The following is a 24,011-nucleotide window of genomic DNA, read 5'->3' as shown; positions in this document are numbered from 1 at the left end:
ATCATCGAGCTCTTCTTCGGTGACGATGTTTTTGACCAGCCAAGCCCTTCCGAGCCGTCCAAAGCAGCAACTACTCACGAGCGCCACCCCTCTCACCTCAGGCACTCTCCCAAAAAACACTCCACCTCAGCCGAAAACAGCGCAAAGTTTGCCTTTCGTCCCGATTTGGAACTTTGCCATTTCTCTTCTTTTCTTTTATCTTTTTTTTTTTTTTTCCCTGTTTTTTATTTTTATTTCTCCTGTAAGTTCGATTTTTTTTTTTTTTTTTTTTTTTTGCATTGGGGTTTGCATTGGGGTTTTGTATTATTTTTTTTCTTTGATTGTTTTTTTTTTTCAAAGTATGTTGTGGATTTTTTTTTTCTGTCCTGGTTTTTTTTTTCTTGGTTCTCTGGTTTGTTGGTCGCTTCTGGTCTCGCCAGCCGCAACCGGGAGGCATGCGTGCGTGACGTCTGTGTTTGCGCATTTGCTGCCAGCGCTTCGGCCACAGAGCCCTGAAACCGCTGACAAAAGTCACACAAAAACGAAAAGCAAAAAAAGCAGAAAAAAAAAAAGAACCAAGGCAATAAAAAAACAAATCGAACGAAAAAAAAACCGTTTTGGGGCTTGCCCTCTCGCCTTGCATCGTTGTTGCTGGCGTGCTGGCGTGCTGGTCGGTGCCAGGACACATCGACGTGATTGTGCTGCATCCGCGCTGATTCGTGTCTCGCGCAGAAAAAGCCACAAAAGACGTAAAAAAGAGAAAACCCATCCAGAAAAAAACAAAAAAAAACCAGGGAAGGTTGGATTGTGGTTTTGGTTTTTTTTTTATGATACGTTTTTTTTTTTCTTCTCTCGTTTTGCTTTCCTGCGACCTTCGCTCCCCGCCCCCCCTTGCCGCATGCGCCAGTGCATCTACAGGACGGCATTTCGTGCGTGGGCGCGGCAGTGGCGCTGGAGTCGCATGGGTCGTCGATGGATGCGTTTGCGGAATGCGGCTTTTTCTGTTTTTAAAATAGAACAAAAAAACACAAAGGACCGAAAATGTGTTCTGCCTTTTTGCGTTTTTAGTGAACGAGGGTAGTGTTGAGAGTTTTACGAGCTTTGATCTTGCATTGCATTTTCGCAATCGAACAACCACATTTTTTTTTTTTTTTGGAAGCCAAGTTTTTTAATTTTTGGATTCTTTTTGGTGGATTTTCCCTTTTGGATCCTTCATGCCGCTGTCACTATCGACATGTCTTGTTGGTTGTAAAGCGAGATGAGCTTGCGGTTGGCTGCGAAAAAAAATCTCGGAAAAAAAAAATCTCGATAAAAAAAAAAATAAATTGGAAAACGTCGAACCATTTTCCAGCCTTTCTTGTGTTCTACTCCTCGCTCACCTGAAACGATTTTGATTTGTTTGTTTGTCTAGTCTCCTCTCCTCTCCTCTCTTCTCTTCTCAAATGAAGCCCAGATTGCTCCTGCTCGCTGTGGCGCTTTTGGCTGCGGTGGGCTCTGGTAAGTGCGGTTTGTTGCTTGGTTGGTACTGGAAGATTCGAGCTGATCTTTTTGTTGTTTCTCCTGGCAGTTCGTGGTGCGGATCTCGACATTACTTTCTCGGCAGCCACTGGCAATTCCATCACGCTCAATTGGGTCGCGTATGGCAGCTTTGCTTCACCTATGGAATATCGTGTCACTCGCACTCCTGGTTCTGCCACGCCTGTGTACATTGGCACTGCCCTGACATTCGCCGATAGTAGCCTGACCAAAAACACTGCCTACACCTACACTGTTTCCGTCTACTCTAACTCTGGAGCTGGCGGAACTCTCGTTGGAGCAACTGCGGCCCCACCCTCCCAAACGACCGCAAACGATGTGACTCTGAATGCTGACAGCATCTTGATGTACGCCACATCGAATGTGAATGAATACGTTCTCTCCTGGCCGAGTTTGGTCGCCAATACCGGTGCGTCAACCGCTGGACCACCCGCTACCATCACCTACACCGTTGAGTACAAGAAGGTGGCCAGCGGCAGCTACATCGGCTGGACGGGCTACTCTAGCGGCACATCGGCTCCTGCGCTTGTGCTCGCACCTGGCACGAACTACAATGTCAGGATCACTGTTTCTAGCGGAATTCTTGGTACCGCTAGTGTTAATCAAGTCTTCACGGGCAGAACGTACTCTGTCGCCCCTGTTATCGGCACTGCCCTTGCTGCCGGCACCATCACTGCCACTCAAGTCCCTCTCAGTTGGACGGTTACCAGCAGCGGTCAGGAGTCCAACTTGGCGTTGGCTCAAGTTCTGTCACGTAACGGAGTCGATTTAACGACACTGCCGGCTGGTACTGCATCCTACACTGGCTCATTCCCGCAACCGTTTTCTTTTACTGATTCGGGCTTGTCACCATACACCCCCTACACGTACTCTATCCGAGCGACCACCGTTGCCGGCAATTCCACGAGCTCTCCTGTCAGTGCACTCAGTGTGACCACGGCCTCTGCTCCTCCTACTGTCGCTTTCTTGACCACCGCACCGTACATCACCCAGAACTCTGTCACTGTCGGTTGGAGTTTGACTGCTCTGAACGGACCCACGCCAATCACTTTTGTTCTGAAGCGCGGGTCAACTACACTGACACTCCCGCCGGAATCAAGTTCCACTGACCGGCCAATTCTTCTTTACCGACGATCAGGATTTGGATCCGTGCACCCTTTACTCGTACACTCTGACTGCTACGACAAATGACGGCCAAACCTTCACCACGTCCGCTAAAAGCTTCACCACCCTCGCTGACAAGGCAGTGCTTTCACCGACCGTTACCTCGCTCAATTACACCTACAATGCGTTCAGTTTTGCGTGGACCAACTCAGCACTGAGCCCTTGCCCTGGTTCAGGCGGAACTAGTGGCTATCAACTGAGTCTTTCGGTTAACTCGGGTGCTGCAACCCTGGTCAACCCGACCACGACAACATCCTACTCCTTGAGCGCTGGCGTGCTTCCGAGCTCGACGTACGCCTTCTATTTGCGTTTTACTAACACGAATAACAACGTTTCGGCGGATGCGCTCTTGACTACGTTCACCACCTTTGCCAACACTCCGACCGTTACTGCGCTCGGCGTGACCGCAAACTCGTCGAACTCTCTCACGTTCCAATGGACTGGTACAGCTAATGGCGGTGGTCCTCTCTTCTATAAGGTGGACCGAACTTCACCCTCGGTGCTGTCGATCAAGAACTTTGCTGACAGTCTCACTTCGGCCACGGACAATACTGGCTTGCTGCCCTTCACTGATTACACGTACAGTGTGCAGGCAAGAAACAGCCAAACACCAACAGCCAACTTGTCCACTGTTGCCACTGCGACCTTCAAAACTGCCGCGTCTCAGGCCACCTTCTCCAGTTCTACTGTGTCGTCAACTCCGGCCGCCAATTCCATCCTGTTCTCTTGGACGGCAGCGACATGGAACAGCTTGACTGGTGACTACTCTTGGACGATCAGCGGAAATCCTACTCCTTCTCCAAGCTCAGGTGTCGTCACCACGAACAGTGTGACTGTCTCCAACCTTCGCGCCTACAATCAGTACACTTTCACTGTTTACGCCCGAAGCGGTAGCGGGAATACGTATGATTCTGCTGTTCTGACCGCCTCCAACATCCAGACGCTTGCTGCCGCACCGACAATCGTGGCAGGCCAATTCACATCAACGGGACAGACGTACAACTCTGTTTCACTGGAATGGAATGGCGTTCTTACGCTCATCAACGGCCCCACTGTCAATTCTGCCTCGCAATGGCTGGTTGAACGCCGTCTCAACAACCCTCAAGGGTCTTTCGTGTCTGTCGGGACGTTCGCCGCTGCGACCTTGTCCACGACCGACAACGATGCATCGTTGGCGCCTTACACAGTTTACGATTACCGTTTGACTGTGCGCAATGACCAGTACTCTACCACCGCTACCCTTTCCTCAATCCGAACCGCCGCTGCCCCGCCAACTATTGACCCCAGTCAGATCGAGCCTTCGTTTTCTGCGAACGGACCGACCAGCTATGCTGTGACGTTTGACCTGGCTGGCGCGTACTATCGCGGCACTCCGGCCTCAGTCAGCGCGACATTTTTGCTGCGATACAAGACGACTGGTTCTGGCAGTTTCACCTCGGCCCCGACATTTACAACTGACACCACCACGGTCACTATGCAAGCGAGCCAAGTCTACGATTTGGAGTGGACAATCACAAACGCTGGTCCTTTGTCCTCGACTCCCTCGACTGGCTCGGTCAGTGTGCCTGCTCTCGCGCCGTACTTCAACGCACCGACCATTACGACCTCTGATGTCACGACGACCACCGCAGACATTTCTTGGCCTGCACCTACGACCAAGAACGGTAATGACCCCATTGTGTATTGGGTTCAGTACACTGCTGGGCAACCCAACCCTGGAAATCAAACCATTCAAACTTCCAGCGACATTCTGCAAACCACGAGCACTACTGTCTCTGGGCTCTACCCAGGCGTCATTTACACTTGGACAGTTTCGGCCAAGAATGCAAACTCTGGTTTCTCCTCGCCATTCTCTACTGTTTCATCTTTGCGTCAAGACCCCGCGGACCCCATTTGGCAAACCGCTCCCACTTTGTCTGCCTCAGGACAGACCACAAGCGCGTTCGTGTTTAATTGGGCGGCTCCTGTTTATGCTCAAGACGATCCCAATAACTTGAAGTATCGAGTTGTGGCCACTCAAATCACCGCAAGCCCAGCGTTCCCCGATCCGACCCTTTTCTCCAAAACCGTGTCCATCAATTCGGCCGCCGTGACAGTCGCCGCAGCGTCGAACACTGGCTATGAACCCTATGTGCAGTACAATGTGACTGTGCACGTTAAAAGCTCGACCGACAACTTTGTTCCGAGCAACACGTTCCTGACCGTGACAACCGCTGGTTCTAAACCTAGCTGGGGTGCCTTGACTCAGTCGTCCCTTACGGGCGATCGTTCGTCCCGCCAGATCACTCTCGAATGGCCGGATGTTCCGTACCCTCAGGACGCGTCCACTTTGACTTACTCGGTTAGTCGCGGTGGCACTACAATTATTTCCGGTCTCACAACCTCGAGTTACGTAGACACTGGTCTGACGCCATTCACGGATTATGCGTACATCATCACTGCCACCAATTCTAAGGGATCGACTGCGCTCGGCACTGCAGTGACTTTCAAAACCACTGAAGCGACTCCTCTTTTTGCTGGCTCTGAAACGTTGACCATGACCCCCAACGCGAATGGCGCGAGTATCACCTATGCTGCGCCAAACTTCCCATACGGAACACTGTCGGGCTACACTGTTTCGGTTGTTGACACTAGTTTTACCGACGCGCATGTCACACCCACTCAGAGCTCGAACAGCGCCGCCAACGTGTTTACCCGAACGATTACTTCGCTCTTCCCATTCCGCACGTACGCCGTCACTATTCAAGCTACGAACGGTGCTGGTACTTCGCCGCCGAGCGACTCGCGCACCGGCACTTTCACGACCTCCCCGAGCGCCCCCATCCTGGACGAAAGTCTGCTCGATGCGCAAGTTACATCCAACACGTCAATTACTGTCAGCTGGAAGGGCCCTCAGCCTTGGGAGCGAAACAGCGTTCTTAGTTCATACCGTGTCGAGTGTTACATGCAAGAAGAGGATGGTGCTTGGACCTTTGTCAACGCTCCGACCCGAACCCCTTTGCCTGCCGACAACGCCGCCTACAACACGGCCACGCAGCAATCCTATCAGGAGGTGTTCTCTGGATTGCTCCCCTACAGGAACTACACCTTCAATGTCTTTGTGATTGGAAGCTCGTTGACTTCGTCTGCCATCGAGGTGCTGGCCCGCACTTTGCCCGGCCTTCCCCCGACCCCGTTGCAAGCCACGGTTATCCCGATCTCGGACACCCAGGCGCGCGTTTCCTGGCCCGCTGTGGACGACATCAATGGCCCCATCGTCTCGTACGTCGTCGAAGGCCAGCGCCTCCTTCCTGGCTACAATGAGACGTGGCCCGTGCCTGTCGTTTACGCCGAGCTGACGAACGGCCGCAACGTGACCACAGTCTCTGGCCTCGCTGCTGAATCCAAGTACCGCTTCCGCGTTCGCACCTTCACTGCTGCTGGCTTTAGCCTGGGTCCCTTTGGCACGTCCGCCACGACGCTGGAAGCTGCGGCCGGCTCGCAGGGCTGGGTTGCCGCCGTCGTCCTGATTCCGCTCATTCTGATTGCGCTGGTTGCTCTCTTGCTCGTCCGCCGCCGTCAAGGCAAGCCCATGCCTTGGGAGCCGCTGCAGCAGCGCTGGAAGCAGCGCCAGAACAAGGATGCCAACAACTCGATGATGCTGATGGGAGTTCAGCACCAGCAAGACAACATGGCTGGCATGCCGTCGCGCATTGTGCCCGCCGAGGAGCTTGCCGACTGCGTTGCCCAGCTGCACGCCAACAGCGACCTTGGTTTTGCCGAAGAGTACGAGGCCCTGAACGTCAACGAAGAGTATGCGACCAACGCTGCGCTCATGCCAGCCAACAAGTCCAAGAACCGCTACGCCAACATTCTGCCCTACGACCACTCTCGCGTCCGCCTGTCTGTCATTCCTGGCGTCGAGGGCTCGGATTACGTCAACGCCAACTACATTGACGGCTACCGCAAGTCGCACGCGTACATTGCGTGCCAGGGCCCCCTGCCCGACACGTTTGACGACTTTTGGCGCATGGTTTGGGAGCAGCGCTCGGCTGTTATTGTGATGGTCACGAACGAAGAGGAGAAGGGTCGCGTCAAGTGCCACCGCTACTGGCCCGACGACAGCGAGGTTGTCTTTGGCGATGTCGAAGTCCGCATGACTCGCCAGGAGGAGCTCTCCGAGTTTATCACTCGCGTCTTTTCGCTCAAGAACATTCGCACTGGCGAGACTCGCACTGTCCACCACCTGCAGTTCACTGGCTGGCCCGACCACGGCGTCCCGCACTCGACCTCGTCTCTCATCAAGTTTGTCAAGCAGGCCAAGGCCGTCCAGCCCAACGACGCCGGCCCCATGGTCATTCATTGCTCGGCCGGTGTCGGCCGTACCGGCACGTTCATTGTCACCGACATGTCCCTGGAGCGCACCAAGGTCGAGAACAATGTGGATATCTTTGGCTGCGTCAGCGCCCTTCGTCGCAACCGCATGTACATGGTCCAGACCGAAGAGCAGTACATGTTCATCTACCAAACGCTTGCCGACGCTGTTGCCAACGGCGACTCTGAGGTCTCCGCTCGCGATCTTGCCCAGCACGTTGCCCGTCTTGCCCAGCACAACAAGGCCACCGACTCTTCCGGCTTTGAAGAAGAGTTCCGTCTCTTCCAGCAGCCCGACAAGAAGAAGCCCACCACCGATGCCGCCACTCTGTCTGCCAACAAGAGCAAGAACCGCTTCGCCACCCTGCTTCCCTGTATGCATTTGAGTTTTGATTGTTTTTGTTTTGGAACCGGTTTTTTTGGTTTTTTTTTTTTTTGGGGGGGGGGTTATTAACTGGCTGACTTTGGGCGCTTTTTTTGGCTTCTGTTGCAGACGATCTTTTTGGCTTCTGTTGCAGACGATCACACTCGTGTCAAGCTGAACGCCATTCCCGGCGTGAACGGCAGTGACTACATCAATGCCAGCTTCTTGTTGCGCGTTGCTGTTGCATGTGCATAAGCTCATTTTTTTTTGTTTGTTTTGCCTGGCCGCCTTTCCAGGGTTTCCGTCGCAAGCGCGCTTACATTGCGACTCAGGGACCCCTGCCTGCAACCGTGAACGACTTTTGGCGCATGATTTGGGAACGACTTTTGGCGCATGATTTGGGAGCAGCGCGTCGAGGGCATTGTCATGATCTCGCGCGAGGAGGAGAGCGGCCGCGTCAAGTGCCACCGCTACTGGCCCGACCAGGACGTGCTGCAGGCCGGCGCGATTGAAGTGACCCTGCTGTCTCAGCTCGACCGTACCAACTACATTCTTCGCCGCTTCTCCATCACCAACGAGACCACCAAGGAAACCCGCCAGATTGACCAGTTCCAGTACCTCGCGTGGCCCGACACGAGCCTTCCCGCCAGCACCGCCAACTTTATCGACTTTATGACCCAGGTGAAGATTTGGCAGAGCAACGCCAACCCGAACAACCCAGTCGTGGTCCACTGCTCGACTGGCGCTGGACGTACCGGCGCCTACATTGTCATTGATATGGCAATGGATCGGTTGGCCTCCGAAGGCGTGGTGGATGTCTTCCACACGGTCAAGATGCTGCGATCCCAGCGACCCAACATGGTCCAGGCCCTCGAACACTACGAGTTTGTCTACTCTGCTGTGCTTGAGTATATCCGCAGCAACTCTGGTTAACAGCTCTTTGTCGTTTCGGTGTCTCATTGTTTGTGATTTTTGAGGGGATCCGTCGCTCGATGTTTGTTGTTGTTGGTGTTTTTTGTTTTTCTGTGTCTTCTCTTGCCACTTTTTGTTTGGTTGTGTGTTTTTTTCTTGTTGTTGTTGTTGTTGTTGTTGTGGCCGAGCTTGTTTCTGATATCTTCACTCTTGTCTTGTCTCATGGAACCTTCTCCTGTACACTGGCGTGTCGATTTTTCTTGTTGTCCGTGCTCTGTTGTTTGATTAAAGACATTGTGACCTTATGAGAGCATTCTTCTGGCGTGTGTATTTGCGTTTGCGACTGGTTGCAACAAATCAAAATGCGCTTTTCGTTGGATGACATGCTATTGGTCAGCTTTTTGGCTGCCTACAGTTTGACCCGAGTGCAAAATGCCTCCAATGATGGCCTCGTCCCAAGGGCCATGTAACTCGCTGCGGTGGAGCAATGCAGACAGCCGGAGAGGGTGAGTTTCGAAGAGTTTATCGAAGTTGTGCTGAGATGCCAGTACCTTTTGTAACGCTGCACAAAGACAAGCCATGCTGGACAGACAAGGCAAATGAGCGCTGTTAAGGCAGCAAACTCTGATATGACCAGAAGTTTGGATGTCCTGTCGCCGGCTGCTTGCATCAGCAGCAGTATTGTTATCGCACAGGAGCCAATCGTGTACACGACAGTGCCAACGGTGCTCTGCTCCTCAAATCCCCACCCCCAGCCACAGATCGCACATGGTAACCACTGCATCGCGTTGACGGCACTCGAATATACACAGAGCAACCTTACCTCGATGCGAGCGTGTGCTGCTGGCGCAAAGGCAAACATCGCTGTCGCAAACAGAACCAGCACAAATACATGCGATAGCGATGAAAGACGAGAGGCCAAGCAGACACAGGCAAACATGCCAGTGTTCAGAGAAGACGCACAGACCAGACTGCGATGCAAGTGATGAGCCAACGACAAGCAGCTCGAATAGCAGCAACAGCGGAAGCAACAGCGAAAGAACTCTGGAATTTGAGCCGTACAAGCTACCGTCACGGTCGTTTCGGGCATTGAACGAGTAGTCATGCACTGCAACCGTCAAGATCAGCGCGACCGCAGCCATTGCATGAATCGTGTCAGTGCTGATCGTGTCGGTTAACGAGAACAAAACTGGAAGCACGAATGCCAAAGAGGCGATGAATAGAGACGCGCTTTTGGCCGATTCCCAGGCTGATCAAGTTGCAAACAGTGGTCGTTGACAAAGCCGCAAAAAGGAGCCGCAGAACGTGAGGTAAAGCCAAAAAAAAAAAAAAAAAAAAAAGGCAGCAAACGTGAGTTGACGACACGTTGGCCAACCATCGGCAAGATGTGCATTTACCTAAAGATAGCACGCCATGTCGGGTGCGATGCAGCAAGGAGACTGCGCCGATTGCCATGGCCAGAGCGATCGCAACAGCATGCATCGGCGTGTGTTGCCGATCTGTCGCCCAACTGCCGAAATCGGTGATTCCAATCCACCCCGATTCAATCACTGCCGTGTGAAGCCCACCGTGCCCTCCATTTCGGGAATTCTCATCGACAGTGTCGTCGGCGCGTCGCAGCGACTGAAGCAGGTGGAAGATGGCAAGAACATTCAGAACGCCGCAAATCTGGAGCAAAACTCCAAGCGAGCTGAGTACGGTGGACCAGTAGCGGTACGGACGAACATGCACTACAGCAAAATTGTGCGTCGGGTGGGCGGTTGGTTGATTTGCCATTGTGATTGAGCGCAAGCGATCAAAACAAAACAAAACAAAACAAAACAAAACAAAACAAAACAATCAAAAATCTCAGATTGAGCGCCAACGCGAGAGAACAATCGCGGCAATTCCCCTTCACAACCGACCCACGTCCAGCTCTCAGTTCCGGCTGCCTAGTTGGGCATTGAACTTGGCTTACCGTTCGTCTGGACAGTGTCAAGGAAGGTCGGCGGGAGGAAGTTGTCTGGGACTGGTTGGCGCTCGTAGAGAATCTTGCGCCAAGGGACCAGCGAGTCGCGCCCAATGACTGCGGATGGCGTTTCTGCGGGCTGCTGGCGTGTGGGCGTCGAGCGTCGGGTGCGTGCAAGGGACGGGGACGCCGCGGACGAGAGTCGAGTCTTCATCCACTTTCTACTGCAAAAGACCAAGCGATATTCGCCTGCTCAGATGATGCAGACAATCGAGACAATAAAAGACTGAGCATTCAAAATAATAATAATAAGGAAGGAGACACAAAGGAATCGGTAGAATGCAGGCTGTATTGACAAGCGTCGAGCAAAAACACACAACAACAGAAACATCATCATCATCAACAACAAACGAAAGAACAAGAACAGGCAAAAGTCAATGCACTTAGGCTTGCGCATGCCCGGATCCCTCGCGTGCGGAAATGGCAGTCTTGACATACTGCAGTTGAGCGCCATGCAGGGTAAAGTAATGCCAGGCAGCCAGTTGGATGCAGGCGCAGACGACAGGGACGGCAACGAGCATGCCAAGCATGACCTGCTGCGCGTGTTGGGGACTAAAGCTCTCAATGCTGGCAAGAATGGAGCCTTCTTCGGCAACCGCGCCAATCACACCGCCGACAAGATGACTTTGGATCGGCGCAGCTCCAGAGTTGGCAGCGGCCGAGGCAGCTTGCCCGATGAGAAACCACGTGCCGAGCACTGGCGCAAGGCTCTGGCCTGCCTTGGAGACAAGGTTGGTTGTGCCAAATACCAGGGCAGAGACGGCCTGGTCGCGATGGTGGACAATGTAGTCCTCATCCACGAGGTCGCTCGTCACGAGGCCAAGCAGCTTGCACGTGCCCTCGGAAAAGATCCGATTGCTCAGAATGAAGAGCGTTAAAAGCATCTGACTACTCGTACCAAACAGGACGAGCGCACCGGCAATGACGAGCTTGGCGGCCAGCAATCCGCGAACGACGCGGTACACCCCGATGCGCTCGGACAGGCTGCTAAAGTAGAGGTTGTTGAGATGCGGCAGGACAAACGAAATGCCCAATAGGATGCTGGCTGTCGCGGGGGAGACGACGTCTCGGAGCAGGTAGTGCAAGAACAGCGGGAAGAAATTCGAGTTGAAGTGGCAGTGGAATGTCTGCACGAGACTGACCACCGTGAACGAAAGAAAGTTGCGATAGCCAAGCATTTGCCGCAAGAATTGGAGAAACGACACTGGCGTGGGCTGTGGCTGGACGGAATGGTGAGACGAATGCTCCGGCGTGGGAAGGATGCCGTTGGTTGCGTGGCCGGCATCGGCAGAGTCATGCGACACTGTCACACGCTGCATCGACGATGCTGTCTTTGCAGCAGACCGTTGCGTGACCAGCCGCAGCAGGCCTGCACCGGACAGGACGAACGCAATTGCCGACAGAACGGAGAGCAGCGTGCAAAAGAGCTGAAACTGGGCGAGATTGGTGGCATTCCAGACGGCGTACGAGACAAACACGGAGACGCAGCCAATGAGACTCCCGATGGAGCTGTAGCGACTGAGCTCGACGCGGTCGTGCACGGTGACGACGAGATCGGCCATGAGTGCTTGGTGCTGCAAGTCCACGAACGTCAGGAAGCCATCGTACGCGCACAGGCTAACGACAAAGTGGATGGGGATGGATTCCGTCCATCGAAACCAGAACGACAGGAAGCACAGCGACATGAGCGGACCTGCGAGAGTGAGTGCGCGCAGTCGGCGCTGGAGCGTCGCGAGCGAGATTCGCACGGCCGCGGCCGCGGTGGAGCCATTCTTGAGACTTGCATTCGGATGGCCCGTGCTACTATTCGTGGCATCGCTTGTCCCTGCGCCTGCGGCTGCTGCGGCGGTGGTCAGGATGGCCTTGTCGCTAAACCAGGCAAAGAGCGGGTCGTTGACCGAGTTCCACAGCCAGAAGACGAGCTGGCCGTAGAAGAAGGCCGTCGGCGAGATGCGGTACACTGAGACAAACACATCGACATAGTACAGCAGGAAGATGTTGTGCTGGAGCGTGATGGCGCACGTCGCGAGGCCATACAAGCGAGCAATCGGAGAACCGGCGGCGGCGGCGGTTGGTTTGTCTGATTCTGCTGATGCTAGTGCTGATGCTGATGATGATGATGCTAGTGATGATGATGATGATGATGATAGGGATGATATTGATGATGAGGTAAGGCGGTGCAGTCCAGCTGCGCGCAGTAAGCGACTTGCAATGCGTTGAATGTCGCGCATTGTTGTCAAAAACAAAGAACAACACTCGGCTGCTGAGCTGCTGAGAGTTGAGCAGAAAATGTAGAGAAATAAAGCAACAATATTCAGTTGAAGATAGAGAACTGGGTGGGTCTATCCGGCTTTAAAGCAGGGAATTGTTGAACGACAAAAACAGACCAAAGAAAGTTGGACTGTCCAAAGCGAGCAGTGAGTGGTGATGAATGGACAATTCAATGCATCTTTGCTTTTAGAGTGCAAGCAAGCAAGCAAGCGACATGGATGATCGCGTTGCTTTTGACTGAAATCAGGGGGATTGGGAGGATGGTGGACGAGGATGAGCCTCTTTGACTGACTCTCATTCACTTTCTCTATCTCTCTCTGTCCCCATCCTGTACGTATTGTACGTATTTATTCGCTGTCTCCACACTCATTCTTCTATTTTCTTTTTGCAAATGGTACGACTTTAGCATCAACCAAGCTGAACAAGCTGAACAAACGGGGGTCGTTCGTCGCAATCCAACACTCAACTCGCATCTCCCATCTCCCATCTCCCATTCTCGCCCCCTTTCGCAGGTCCATCCAAGCCAGCAGCTGTCGCCGGCGGGCATGCTGTCGCCAGAGCTCACAGGTACGTTCTCGCTCAAAAAAACCGCCATTCTCAAGCCACTCTCAGCTCGCTTCCCCTTCCCCTCCCCTCCCTCGGCGCGCACAATCCCCAGCCTCTGTTGGACTCGTGCAGCAGCAGCCGCCTGGCTCGCTCCTTTGAACTGGCCAGCAGCACGGTTTGCTGAAATGACTTTTATTATTATTTTATTATTTTATTATTATTTTTATTTTTTATTATTTTTATTTTATTTTTTATTTTTATTTTTATTGCTTTTTTCCAATGCAAAATGCATTTTACCATTGAGTTGCGTTTGTGATCTTTTTTGTTTGATTCCGGGTTGGATTTTGAATGTGCTGCAGTTCGTTGCATTGTATTGCAAGCGAGTGTCCTTCGAGAGCCTGAGAACCTGTGGATTGACAATGGCGGGGCAACCTTCCTAATATGCCAACCTCTCCCTGGTGACTCACGCGTGCTCCACATCCCAAATAGCCAAGGTGCGCGAAGTCATTGGCAATCCAACCGAGATCTTCTTTGAAAAGTCCGTCAAGTACGACATCAAGGGAAAGCTCGAAGATCGCGTCCTGGTAAGCAAGCGAGCGAACAAGCTGATTTGTGCAACCCGCCATCCGCATCTGCATCTGCGCAGCCAACCTTGGCTTGTGTGCATTTTTTGTAGATCATCTCGAGCACTCGCTTCTACGTAGTCAATTTGCGGAATGCCAAGGTCAGCTTTGTTTGAGTACAATGGGGCGTTGAGGTTTGCGATCGTTGGAACTGACACAACTTTCATGCGCTCCATCTCAGGGATTCATCCAGCTCGAGTTTCATGCACATCTTCTGGATATCTTCAAACTCGATTCGCTCAAGCCCGATGAGGTCAGTTCCTTCACAAACAGCAGCCCCTATTCCATCTTGTTTTCCATCTCATTTTTGCACGGTGCTCGCTCTCCCGTCCACAACAGGTTGTGCTAAAGCTGCGTGGCGAACAACTGGCCGTCTTCCGCACATCATCCGAGGAGGTGGCCAACGAGCTTGTTGCTGCCACGTTTGCTGCGATGCAGTTCAACATGTCCAAGGGCGATATTCGTCTCATGCTGAAGGCTGATGTTCGGCCACCTGTTCGGTATGATTGTCTCCTTCCCTCCCTCCCTCCTTCCCTCCTTCCCTTTCTGTTCGGAATTTCCTTCAGTCGCTGATATTGTTTTGTTTTTTCCTTCTTCGTTTTCTCGCTTCCATTCTACAAACTCTCTCACCTGTCCGTTCAACCCACAGCTTTGAGGCAATCGGCACGCTTTCAACCGCCTTGCTGGCAGTGTTTCCCGAGGCGGCCTGCGATGGCTACACGCGCAGCTATCGGTTTTTGTGCGACCTTTTCGGCTTTTCCGTCCGCGAGGACGTCTGCTGGGACATTGACAACATTTTTGCTGCCAGCGGCACCAAAGATTTCAACCTGGAAGAGTTTGACAATCTCGACGGCAACGACCTGGTCGCGATCGTCCGCGCCCTGAGCTTCAACTCGTGGTTTACGCGCCTGATTGTCCGTGACGTCAAACTGAACGCCGATGGTCTTGCCTCCGTCGCAGGCGTCGTGAACAAGTCTCAATTTTTGACAGAGATTGTCGTTTCCAACGCGAGCGCGTACAAGGACTTTTTCGCCGCGCTGGCGGACGGGTTGATGAAGAATCCTTCCTCCTCGATCCGAACGGTGGATCTTTCCCGAAACACCATTGATGACAAAGGTAGGTGCTTTTGACCTTCTGTTTTTTTTTGTGTTTTGTTTTGGTTGTTGCTCAGACAGAAACCATTGGAGCAAATCCCCGACTCAACCACTTTTCATTTTTCATGCCATCCCCCACTAACAGCCTTATCTAGTCTCGGCGCTGCATTCGGCAACATGACTGCCGGCATCCTGGAGTTGAACCTTTCCAGCACTGGCACAACTGCCAAAGGTACAGCGACCCGACCCGATCGCGGTTTTTGCTCTGCCCTGTTGTTACTGCGCTTGGTTGCCTCACTCGAAACAAAAATAATCTGTTACGTTGTGGCGCAACAGGCATCGCCGGATTCCTTCAAGGCATCAAAAAGAACGTCAACACCCTCAGCTCGTTGTCGCGACTGAATCTGAGCAATAACAACATTGGCGAGGGCGTGAGCGCGCTGGCCGACTTTTTGGCCGTGCCCAACGTCCTGACACAGCTCGACCTGTCCGATTCTGGAATTATCGTCGACCCTCTGTTTGCCGCTCTTCTCCGTGGCTGTGCACAAACCCTTGTCTCCATCAACTTGTCGGGAAACCGTTTTGCGTCCAAGAAGGATCCCAAGAGCTATATTCCGCCCGCCAGTTTTGTAAGCCAGCTGTGCAAGTGTGGTTTTGATTCATGTCGAGCCTTTTTTTTTGAACCCGTTTCGAGTGAGATGCTCACGATTCCGCCGCACTTCTTCACAGGAGCAATTCTTCCAGTGCGCTGCTCAGCTCCGCGATATCAACCTCGCCAACACCAAGCTGCCACACTCGGCGCTGAAAAACCTCTCCAACGCGTTGCACAACAACCAGCTCGTCTCTGAACTGTCGCTGAATGTGCGAGGCAACGAGTTGGGCATCGCTGGCGCCCGCATTGTCGGAAGCATGATGGCCAAGGTGCAAACCATCGTCACGTTGGACGTGAGTGACAATGACTTTGGGGACGATGGCATGAGCTCGTTTGTGAGCGGTCTTTGCTACAACAGCACTCTGCGTCATGTGCTGCTGGACAAGAGCTTTGAACGCAAAACCAAGGAGCGTCCGTCCGCCATCCGCTCGGTCGTGGACTTGTTGGTGGGCAGCCAGAGCGCCATCCAATCCCTTTCGCTCTGTGACTGCAAGCTGAAGGGCGACATTGTGCCCATTTTGGACGCGCTCGGTGCCAACACCACGCTGCTTCGCTTGAACATTGGCGGCAACCAGATGGGCGAGCTCGGTGCACAGGGCCTTGCCAAAGCGCTGCAGACCAACACAACGCTGACCAATCTGCACTGGGATGACAACGCGACCACGGTTGCGTCGCTCAAGATGGTGGTTGCGGCGCTCAACCGCAACTCAACCTTGACGCACATGCCGTTGCCGATCGTGGATATTTCAACCCTCATCAAGAACCCGGATTGCGTCAGCGTTGTGCAGCAGCTCGAGCAGGCGCTATACAAAAACCAAGCGCCCAAAACGCTCACGGCCCAGTCCTTGTACAATTTCGGCTCTGGGCCAGTGGCGAACGCTGCCAAGCAAGAGTATATCGACACAATGTGCACCAAGGCTGCGCATCTGGCCGTGCAGTACAGCGAGACGCACGAAGGCAAATCACTGGAAGTTGTGCCCGTGTCCGTCCAGCAGGGTGAAAACGTTGTGGGCGCTCCTCTCGCTGTCGAGGCCCTGATTGCCGAAGCCAAAGCGCACAGCTCCATTCTGACGCAAATCCACTTTTTGCAAGAGGAGGCCCAGCAGTCGGGTGTGAACGCTCTTGTCGGTCATCTGTCGGCCATGGTGCAGTCCATGCACGAAATTACGGAAGACAACTTCCAGCTGTTTGCTTCGGGACTGGTGCAAGCGCTGCACAACGACTACCCCAATCTGATTGACAGCCGTGCGCTCGTGCACCTGAATCTCGGCGTCCAGGTCGATGCTGACAAGATCGACGAGGACTTTCTGACGGCAGTGCTGGTCAAGGCGGCCGGAGCCGAAGTCGCCCGCAAAATGCAGGCAGTCAACATTTCGTTGACCAACATTGTGTCGGACTTTCTGTATGAGCGCGTGTGTGATTCGCTCGAGTTGATTGTCAGCGCTGGCGAGACTGCGCTTGGTACTGCCCATTCGCAGCGAGCGTCCATGCGCGCTCCGAGCATCTCGCGAGGCTCGAGTGCTACCGTTGCTGCGGCGGCGGCGCTGAAGGAGACCCCCGCCAGGGGATCTGTTGACGTGGACGCTGTCGTTCGCACGGCGGCGCCCGCGCTTGCCACTCAAGCGAGCATTGAACTGCCCACGGAGGCTCTTCCCACTGACGACAAGCTCGTGCATCTCACAAAAACTCGCGCCAAGATTGGAGCTCCCCGGCGACCGCCCACGCGGCAGGCAATGCGACCCTCCAAGGACAATCAAGACGACGACGACGATGACACAAGTCGAGCGGTTGCAGTGTCGGCAGCGAAAATGGATCTCGTTGCGTCCGTTCCAGTTGTGGCTGCTCCTCCAGCGGTGGCTGCTCCAGTTGTGGCTGCTGCCCCAGTTGTGGCTGCTCCTCCAGCGGTGGCTGCTCCTCCTGCATCGACAGCCGCAGCTTCTGTCAAAGCTTCCGCGACGCCTGTTGAGGACGACGAGGACGAAGAGGGCAAAGCACCTGTGACTCGCAAATCGCAGCCCGCCGTCGTCTCACAAGACAAGCCCGACAAGGAAAAGAAAGGCCTTGGAGCGCTGTTTGGCAAAAAGGACAAGACCAAGGAAAAGGAAAAGGAAAAGGAAAAGGAAAAGGAAAAGGAAAAGGAAAAGGAAAAGGAAAAGGACACCACGAAACCCAGCACAGAAGCACCCAAGATTGCCGAGCCGGCAGATGCTGCTCCACCCAAGCCTAAGGAGGCCTCTGCACCCGCATCGGCAGTTCCGACACTCCTCGAGCCGCCGGGCAATAGCGACGCCCGCCCGAAGGCGCCGTCGCGAGGATTGCCGACAGACACCGCGGCGTCCAAGCTGTCCAGGCGTACTTCGGTGCGTCCCACGTCTGTCCGTGTTCCCACGACCAGCGCATCGCTCATTTCGACAAGCGTCGATCAAGGCGAAGTGCCAGCTTCCGGTACAACTCTTTCGACACCGACGGCAACCGCTCCCAAGACCTTGTCCCCAGCGGCAGCAGCGGCTCAGTCTCATGCTTCCGTTGCTGCAACTGCCGCCACTGCAGCTGCACCCTCCATTTCCCACGAGGCGCTGGAAATTGCCACGACAAACGCCAATGTTTGGCGTCGTTCCACCGATGGTGCCCCCAAGAAACCCGAAGTTGAGACAGTTCCTGGTCCTGCAGCGGCTGCTGCTGCCGCAGGTGCGAGTGAGTCTGCTGCTGCGCCTGCACCGGTTACAGCACTTTCAGTGGTTGTTGCTCCGCCGACTGTCGCTGCACCTCCGCCGACGGTCGCTGCTCCTCCGCCGACGGTCGCTGCTCCTCCGTCGACAGTCGCTCCTGCTGCGGCGGACGAATCCATTCCTCCTCCGCCCGCACCGCTGGAAGATGACGATTCTATTCCGCCTCCTCCCGCGCCCGAAGACGACGACGTGCCCCCACCTCCGGCTGTTGCCGAAGAAGTTCCACCCCCGCCTCCGGAAGAGGATGTTCCGCCGCCACCTCCGCCCGCCGAGGTCGCCCAGAGTGCTGATGATTCAGATGATGTTCCTCCGCCGCGTTCGGAACCAGAGCCTGTGCAGGTCGAGCCTGAACCAGAGTCCACATCCGAGTCTGAGCCAAACGTGGAGCAGAATGTCGAGTCCAAGGAGCCCGACACCCCTGCTCCAACCGAATCTGCCGAGACATTGAAGTCGGCCGAGCCGATTGACGCCTCGCCAGTCGCTGAGTCTCCTGTCGTTCCATCGGCGGCAGCAGCGCATCCCGCTTCCAGCGACGACGCGTCTCCTGAAACTCAACCCCAGTCGCACGTTGAGGTAAACCCTCCTACGGCAGCACCCAAGTCGATTCCCGAGCCAGTCGCAGATAAAGCGGCGGAACCAGCAGCCGGGCCAGTGGCAGAGCCAGTCCCAGTAGCGGCGCCACCCGCAGAGCCAGCGCAACCACCGCTTGCCGCCGAACACGTAGTGGCCCCAGCGCAGCCAACAGAAAGCCCGAAAGCCGCCGCCCCGACTCCGCAGCCGCGCCGCCCATCGACCGCAACGGTGCTCGACACAAACGCATCCGAAACAAAAGCTGCAGCAATCGCCACTCAATCCGCACCCGCCCGCGGCTCGATCTCGGATGCAGCAGTTCCAGTCCCGTCACCCACAGCAGCGCAGGCGCCTCCTCCGGTGGCTGCCAAGCCCAAGGTGATTTCGCGTGGAGTTTCCGTATCCGACGACGCAACGACATCTGCCCCGCCGTCGCGCAAGGAGTCGCTGGTTGATGGCACTCCGGCTGCCGTCGTCGGGCACTCCTTTGCCGCGCGCAAAGAGTCTCTGGTCGAAAGCCTTTCCAACATTGTCGGCGGAACGGCTCCAGGCACGCTGCGAAAGCCGCCGCCAGGTGCCATGTCGGTGCTGCCAATCCCTGCCGCTCGCCCTTCGCTCACGCCAATCAGCACGGACAGCACTCCTGTTACGCCGACCACTCCTTCGTCGGCAACCGCTTCGACCCCGACCTCTGGCTCTTCTGACGAAGCAAGCGCCGTTGCTGTCGCAAAGAAGCCTGTTCCGACTCCCATGCCGCGGCCTGCACCCGCTGAAAAGCCGCAGCCCGCCGAAAAGCCGCAGCCCGCTGACAAACCCGTTCCTGCGAACAAGCCCGTGCCCGCAGACAAGCCTCAGCCCGCAGCCAAACCTTTGCCGGCTCCGAAAGTCCCGCTCCTTCCTGTCAAAGCCCCCAGCAAGGACGGCGGCGAAAGTGGTTCCGCTTCCCCGACCACACCTACCTCCCCAGCCGTGGCCGCCAAACCGCCTCCGACCCTCCCGAAAAAGCTGCCTCCAGTCCCTGCGCCGAAACCGACTGCTGCTGCCGTGGAGCTCACCGAAGACGAAGCGGCCGACTTTGAGAGTGGCATTGAACAACCAGTTGCTGCTGCTGCTGCTGCTGCTGCCGCGGCGCCCGAACCTGCCGCAGCTCCTGCTCCTGCCCCCGTCGCGAGACCGTCCGTGTTCAACCCTCAGCTTCAAAGCCAGATGGCTGCAAGCGAACTCATCCGCAAGCGCAAGCAGGAAGCTGCCCGGCGCGCCGAGGAAGAAGCCGCGGGGATTGCCGCACCCGACGAGGGAACGCCAGAGCCGAGTGAAGAGCCTGCCCCAGCAGAGGTATGCGGCAGTCTTTCGATGCTCTTTTCAGGATTTATTTCGAAATCCTGACGCTCATGTTCTGCGATCTTGTTGTTTCTTGATTTTTTCTCGTTTTTCAGGAGCTGGTGAAGCCACAGCCTGCTGCGCGTCGAGTAAGTCACGTTATGTCGAGAAAAGTGTTGCCATGATGCAGAAACTGACTTGGTTGTGTGTTTATCCTGCTTTGGTTTGTCCCTTTCTTAGCCACCTCCAACGGCAGCCAAGCCCGCCAAAACACCAAAGGAATCTGACATGTTGTGAAGCAGGCTTTGTTGTACAAGCAAATCCAGTTGATTGAAATGTTTTGTATTATTGTTTGTACAATGCTCGCATGCTACGAAGTGGAGGCGACGGACAGGTTTAACGGTAAGAGAAAAGACCAAGAAAAACAAAGGAAAGAGAAACAAGGAAAATCATCGCAGTTGTCGCTTGCATGCAACCCCGAGAGGGCGGGCGGCCAACGCACGATAGTCATAACAGGAACAGCAAAGCCCAGTTCAAAATGGGGGCACAACGGAAAAAAAACAACTATGGCATGGTTGTGAGGACTGCAACCGGGAACAGAATCAACGTGGGCACCACCATCGCGTTGTGCATGAGAGCCGAGTCGGTGTACGTGTGGGTGGAAAAGAAGAATGCAGTGAACTGGCAGAGTGTGCAAGCCAAAAGCAGAATGAAGACGATGAACAGGCCAGGCATCGGGTTGATTTGGCACCAGTGGCCCTCGGAGCGCTGGAGCTGCAGGATTTCTTGAACACCGCGAGCGTGATCCTCGCCCAAATCCAGAATGCGTCGATTGACAAGATTGCGATAATGTCTGCGGACCCGGTAATGAGATAAAAGTGAGCAAAGAAGCGAGAATTGTTAAACACACCCCCCCACACACAAAAACAATGAGGAAAACGAACAGCAAGACGTGCTCATACCTGGTAATGTAGTTGAACTGCGGGAAAATACGGTCGTAAATGAATGCCATGGAGCAATAGATCTGGGACAGGACGGGTGTTGTGGCGCCGTAAATGTGCTCGTACGCCTCAGCATGGTTCAGGGCCTTCAGTGCACTGTAAATGGCAGCCTTTTCACTACCCGTTGCAGCAACCAATACAGAAAACACAAGTCAGTGACAAACAACTGACTTCCAAGAACAACACGACAGCTGCAATCGAACGCTCACCGTCCGTGCTGGAAACACTCGAGCATGTGGATGCCATGATAAATCCGAGCAAGCTCGTGGTTGGCACTGGAAGTGTTGGTGCGAGTGGCCCATCGGTGCAGACGATCCACAATTTGACCCACTTTCCACTTCGAGAGTTGATGATGTCCAGTTTCGATCAGGATGTTCAAAGCTGACCGCCAGTTGGAGGAGAACGAGTACCGATTTCCAAGGGTTCCGAGCGCTTGCACAAAGAATTCGTGCGCCGCTTCGAAACGACCCTCCCTGCAGACAAGAAACAAGCAAAGTAAATCAAGCAGGAATGAGAAGGACGGAAGGCAACAGTCAAAAAGAAAACACAGTCCACCCGGTGATCAAAACATTACTTGTAAGCAGTCTCGCCAGCTTTGCGCAAAACGGCGGCTTGAGAAACCATCGTCTCGGAGCGGTAGGCGATGGGCTCGAGCGACGACAAGATCAAACGAGCGACAATCATTGCAGCCAGGCAGCGGAAGCACAAAAGAATGTGATAAACAACCGAGAGAGGCACAAAGCTGAAAATGCCGCTCAGGAAGCCGTCGTCGGTCGTCGTCGGGATGGCTGCGCCGCCGTCCAAACCAGCATCCACGCTGGAGAGAGCACGGCCACTCGAGAACGAAGGAACGTTGCCGCCCGCAATGAGATGCGGATCTTCACGGGAAAAGAAGCCAACCGCCGGGAAAATCAAAAAGAAGACACACAGCACCAAGAGGATGCGGGTGCTGTCCTTAACGTAGACATTGGAGCCAGGCTCGGTCAGATCTGCCGGAGGAATGAGCAGATCGACGCTCGGCGCAGTGGGATGAGGCAGAAGGGGCGACAATGTGCGCAGCTTGGGGGAAACGCCAGAGAAGGCCGTGGATGACGATGGCGAGGGCGACGACCCATGCGGCGAGTGGACGGCCGCGTCGTTGCTGGGCGATGAGGACGCCGACGAGACAGAGTTGGAGCTTCGGTTACTGCTTCGCGAGACGATGGACCCGTCGACCGAAGCCGGCGAGAGGCTCGATGGGTTGGCAGGGCGCAAAGTCGAGGTGCCCGGAGCGATGGACGTCGTCGTGTTGGCGGCGGCGGCAGCAGCTGCGGCAGCTGCAGCGGCAGCGGCAGCCGCGGCAAAGGACTGGGACGTAATGCCAAACTGGCTCAGCGAATTCTTCATCATGCCTTCGATGAGCGCTGACAAGCGTGCGTTCTCGGCAACCAGGCGCGAGTTTTCGCTCTTGAGGTGCTCGTTGACCACCTTGTACTGCCCCAGCGCCTGCTGTGCGTGGGTCAGGTAGTTGGCGCAGCGCTGCAGCACAGTCGCGCGCGAAATCTTCAAATCCGAGCATCCCGGGACGAGTTCCTTGATGACATCAAACCCGCTGTTAATGTTCTTCTGGCGGCGCTTTTCACGTTCGACGCGCGTCGCTCGCCGAATCTCTGCAGCCGCCGACAATGAAGGTTTGGCAAGGTTGGCGCTGTGGTTGTTGGAGTTGTTCAAGGGGACGCAATGAAACAAAAGAACAAAAAGAAAAAGAAAAAAAAAGTTAGGGACTAGAACGCCAATCACATCCGCCGCTGTCAACAACATCAATTTCGTTACCCAGCAGATGCATCGATGGCTTGTGCGGAAGGAGGAGCAGCCGCACCCAGCGACATGATGAGATTGATCAGATTGGCGTTTTGCTCCAGCGAGATTGGCGCAGCATTCGGGTTGAGCAGGGTCTGCGGTTGCATCACCGAAGACGTGCCCATCAGAGACGCAAGCAGACTGTGTGTCGCAGGTTGGAGGGTTGGTCAAGGTTGGTGAGTGCGACAGAACGAATGAAAGAAAGGGTTAACAAAAAGAAATGGCAGCATGTACACGTACTCGTCAACACCAGGGCCAGAAGGGAGGAGGCCGGTGCCGGTCTGGAATGGGGCGGTGGATGCGGCCGGCATCAGTGGCTGGGGCATGAGCGATGCAAAGTCGAACGACGCGGCGCCATGAGGAGCAGCAGCAGCCAAAGCGTCGTCCTCGTCGTCAAAGTCGTCTCCATCGTCGTGGTCGTCGTCGTTGTCCACGGCCGCCCGCGTGTTCATAAAGCTCATCATGTCGTTGACGTCCATTCCGTCCCCGAGCAGCATGGCGTCGTCGAGCAGGAGCTGCTGCGGCTGGAAGTGCATCATCTGCTGCGGTTGTTGTTGTTGCTGCATTGGCATTGGCATTGGAGCCATTGCGAGCAGCGGCTTTTGTGCGGTTGCTCGCGGCTTGCGTGCGGCACCATTCGCAGCACCGTTGGCAGTCATTGCTTGCTGCATGGGCTGCATGGGCATGGCTTGGAGCGGAGGCAGGCCGTGTGGCTTGAGGTCGATGGCGTGCAGCATTTTTTTGTATGTAGTGAATCCCAACAAGGCCGCTGCGACGCTCTTCTCTCTCTTTCGCGCGCTCTCTCTCTCTCCTGTCAAATAACGCAGCAATAGTGGAGGCTATCAATTGAGTAACTCGAGTCGAGGCAGAATAAGAGACGAGGAATAGCGAGTGAAGAATAGAGGGAAGAGAAAAAAAAATGAATGGAGCGTGATTGAAAAACGATAAAAAAAAAGAAAAGCAAAAAGAAAGCGGAGCACGAGTGGAGGGAGAGAAGGAGAAGGAGAAGGAGAGGGAGAGGGAGATAACGAAAACGAGTCTAACTCTAGC

General features: G+C 54.7%; 5 protein-coding genes across 5 annotated transcripts; 2 read left to right on the top strand and 3 right to left on the bottom strand.

Moving 5' to 3' along the window:
• Positions 1 to 1,421: 1,421 nt before the first annotated feature.
• On the top strand, positions 1,422 to 7,651 carry CAOG_00270 (receptor-linked protein tyrosine phosphatase; the record flags this gene model as incomplete). Its single annotated transcript, XM_004365084.2, has 4 exons — positions 1,422 to 1,476; positions 1,547 to 2,520; positions 2,654 to 7,406; positions 7,551 to 7,651. The coding sequence occupies 4 exons, from the start codon at positions 1,422 to 1,424 to the stop codon at positions 7,649 to 7,651; spliced, it is 5,883 nt and encodes a 1,960-aa protein (XP_004365141.2).
• A 964-nt stretch (positions 7,652 to 8,615) lies between these two features.
• On the bottom strand, positions 8,616 to 10,557 carry CAOG_00269 (hypothetical protein). Its single transcript, XM_004365083.2, has 6 exons — positions 10,266 to 10,557; positions 9,706 to 10,038; positions 9,371 to 9,557; positions 9,132 to 9,279; positions 8,860 to 9,038; positions 8,616 to 8,782 (listed from the first exon to the last, which is right to left on the bottom strand). The coding sequence occupies exons 1-6, from the start codon at positions 10,468 to 10,470 to the stop codon at positions 8,695 to 8,697; spliced, it is 1,140 nt and encodes a 379-aa protein (XP_004365140.2). The 5' UTR covers positions 10,471 to 10,557; the 3' UTR covers positions 8,616 to 8,694.
• A 142-nt stretch (positions 10,558 to 10,699) lies between these two features.
• CAOG_00268 (transmembrane protein) lies at positions 10,700 to 12,351 on the bottom strand (the record flags this gene model as incomplete). The annotated part of the gene is made up of 2 exons (XM_004365082.1): positions 10,700 to 12,276; positions 12,339 to 12,351. 2 exons carry the CDS (start codon positions 12,349 to 12,351, stop codon positions 10,700 to 10,702), a joined length of 1,590 nt encoding a protein of 529 aa, XP_004365139.1.
• Positions 12,352 to 12,965: 614 nt separating this feature from the next.
• CAOG_00267 (leucine rich repeat containing protein 16A) lies at positions 12,966 to 20,458 on the top strand. The gene is made up of 12 exons (XM_004365081.2): positions 12,966 to 12,981; positions 13,100 to 13,154; positions 13,623 to 13,717; positions 13,810 to 13,857; positions 13,938 to 14,009; positions 14,096 to 14,256; positions 14,406 to 14,872; positions 14,996 to 15,082; positions 15,187 to 15,479; positions 15,580 to 20,136; positions 20,238 to 20,270; positions 20,362 to 20,458. Exons 1-12 carry the CDS (start codon positions 12,979 to 12,981, stop codon positions 20,416 to 20,418), a joined length of 5,928 nt encoding a protein of 1,975 aa, XP_004365138.2. The 5' UTR covers positions 12,966 to 12,978; the 3' UTR covers positions 20,419 to 20,458.
• CAOG_00266 (hypothetical protein) lies at positions 20,448 to 23,772 on the bottom strand. The gene is made up of 6 exons (XM_004365080.2): positions 23,202 to 23,772; positions 22,935 to 23,102; positions 21,697 to 22,809; positions 21,332 to 21,595; positions 21,084 to 21,239; positions 20,448 to 20,974 (listed from the first exon to the last, which is right to left on the bottom strand). Exons 1-6 carry the CDS (start codon positions 23,696 to 23,698, stop codon positions 20,686 to 20,688), a joined length of 2,487 nt encoding a protein of 828 aa, XP_004365137.1. The 5' UTR covers positions 23,699 to 23,772; the 3' UTR covers positions 20,448 to 20,685.
• Positions 23,773 to 24,011: the final 239 nt, after the last annotated feature.

The sequence above is a fragment of the Capsaspora owczarzaki genome, assembly GCF_000151315.2.
Source record: "Capsaspora owczarzaki ATCC 30864 unplaced genomic scaffold supercont2.1, whole genome shotgun sequence".
Lineage (NCBI taxonomy): Eukaryota > Filasterea > Ministeriida > Capsasporidae > Capsaspora > Capsaspora owczarzaki.
This window is presented reverse-complemented; position numbering and strand designations above follow the sequence as displayed.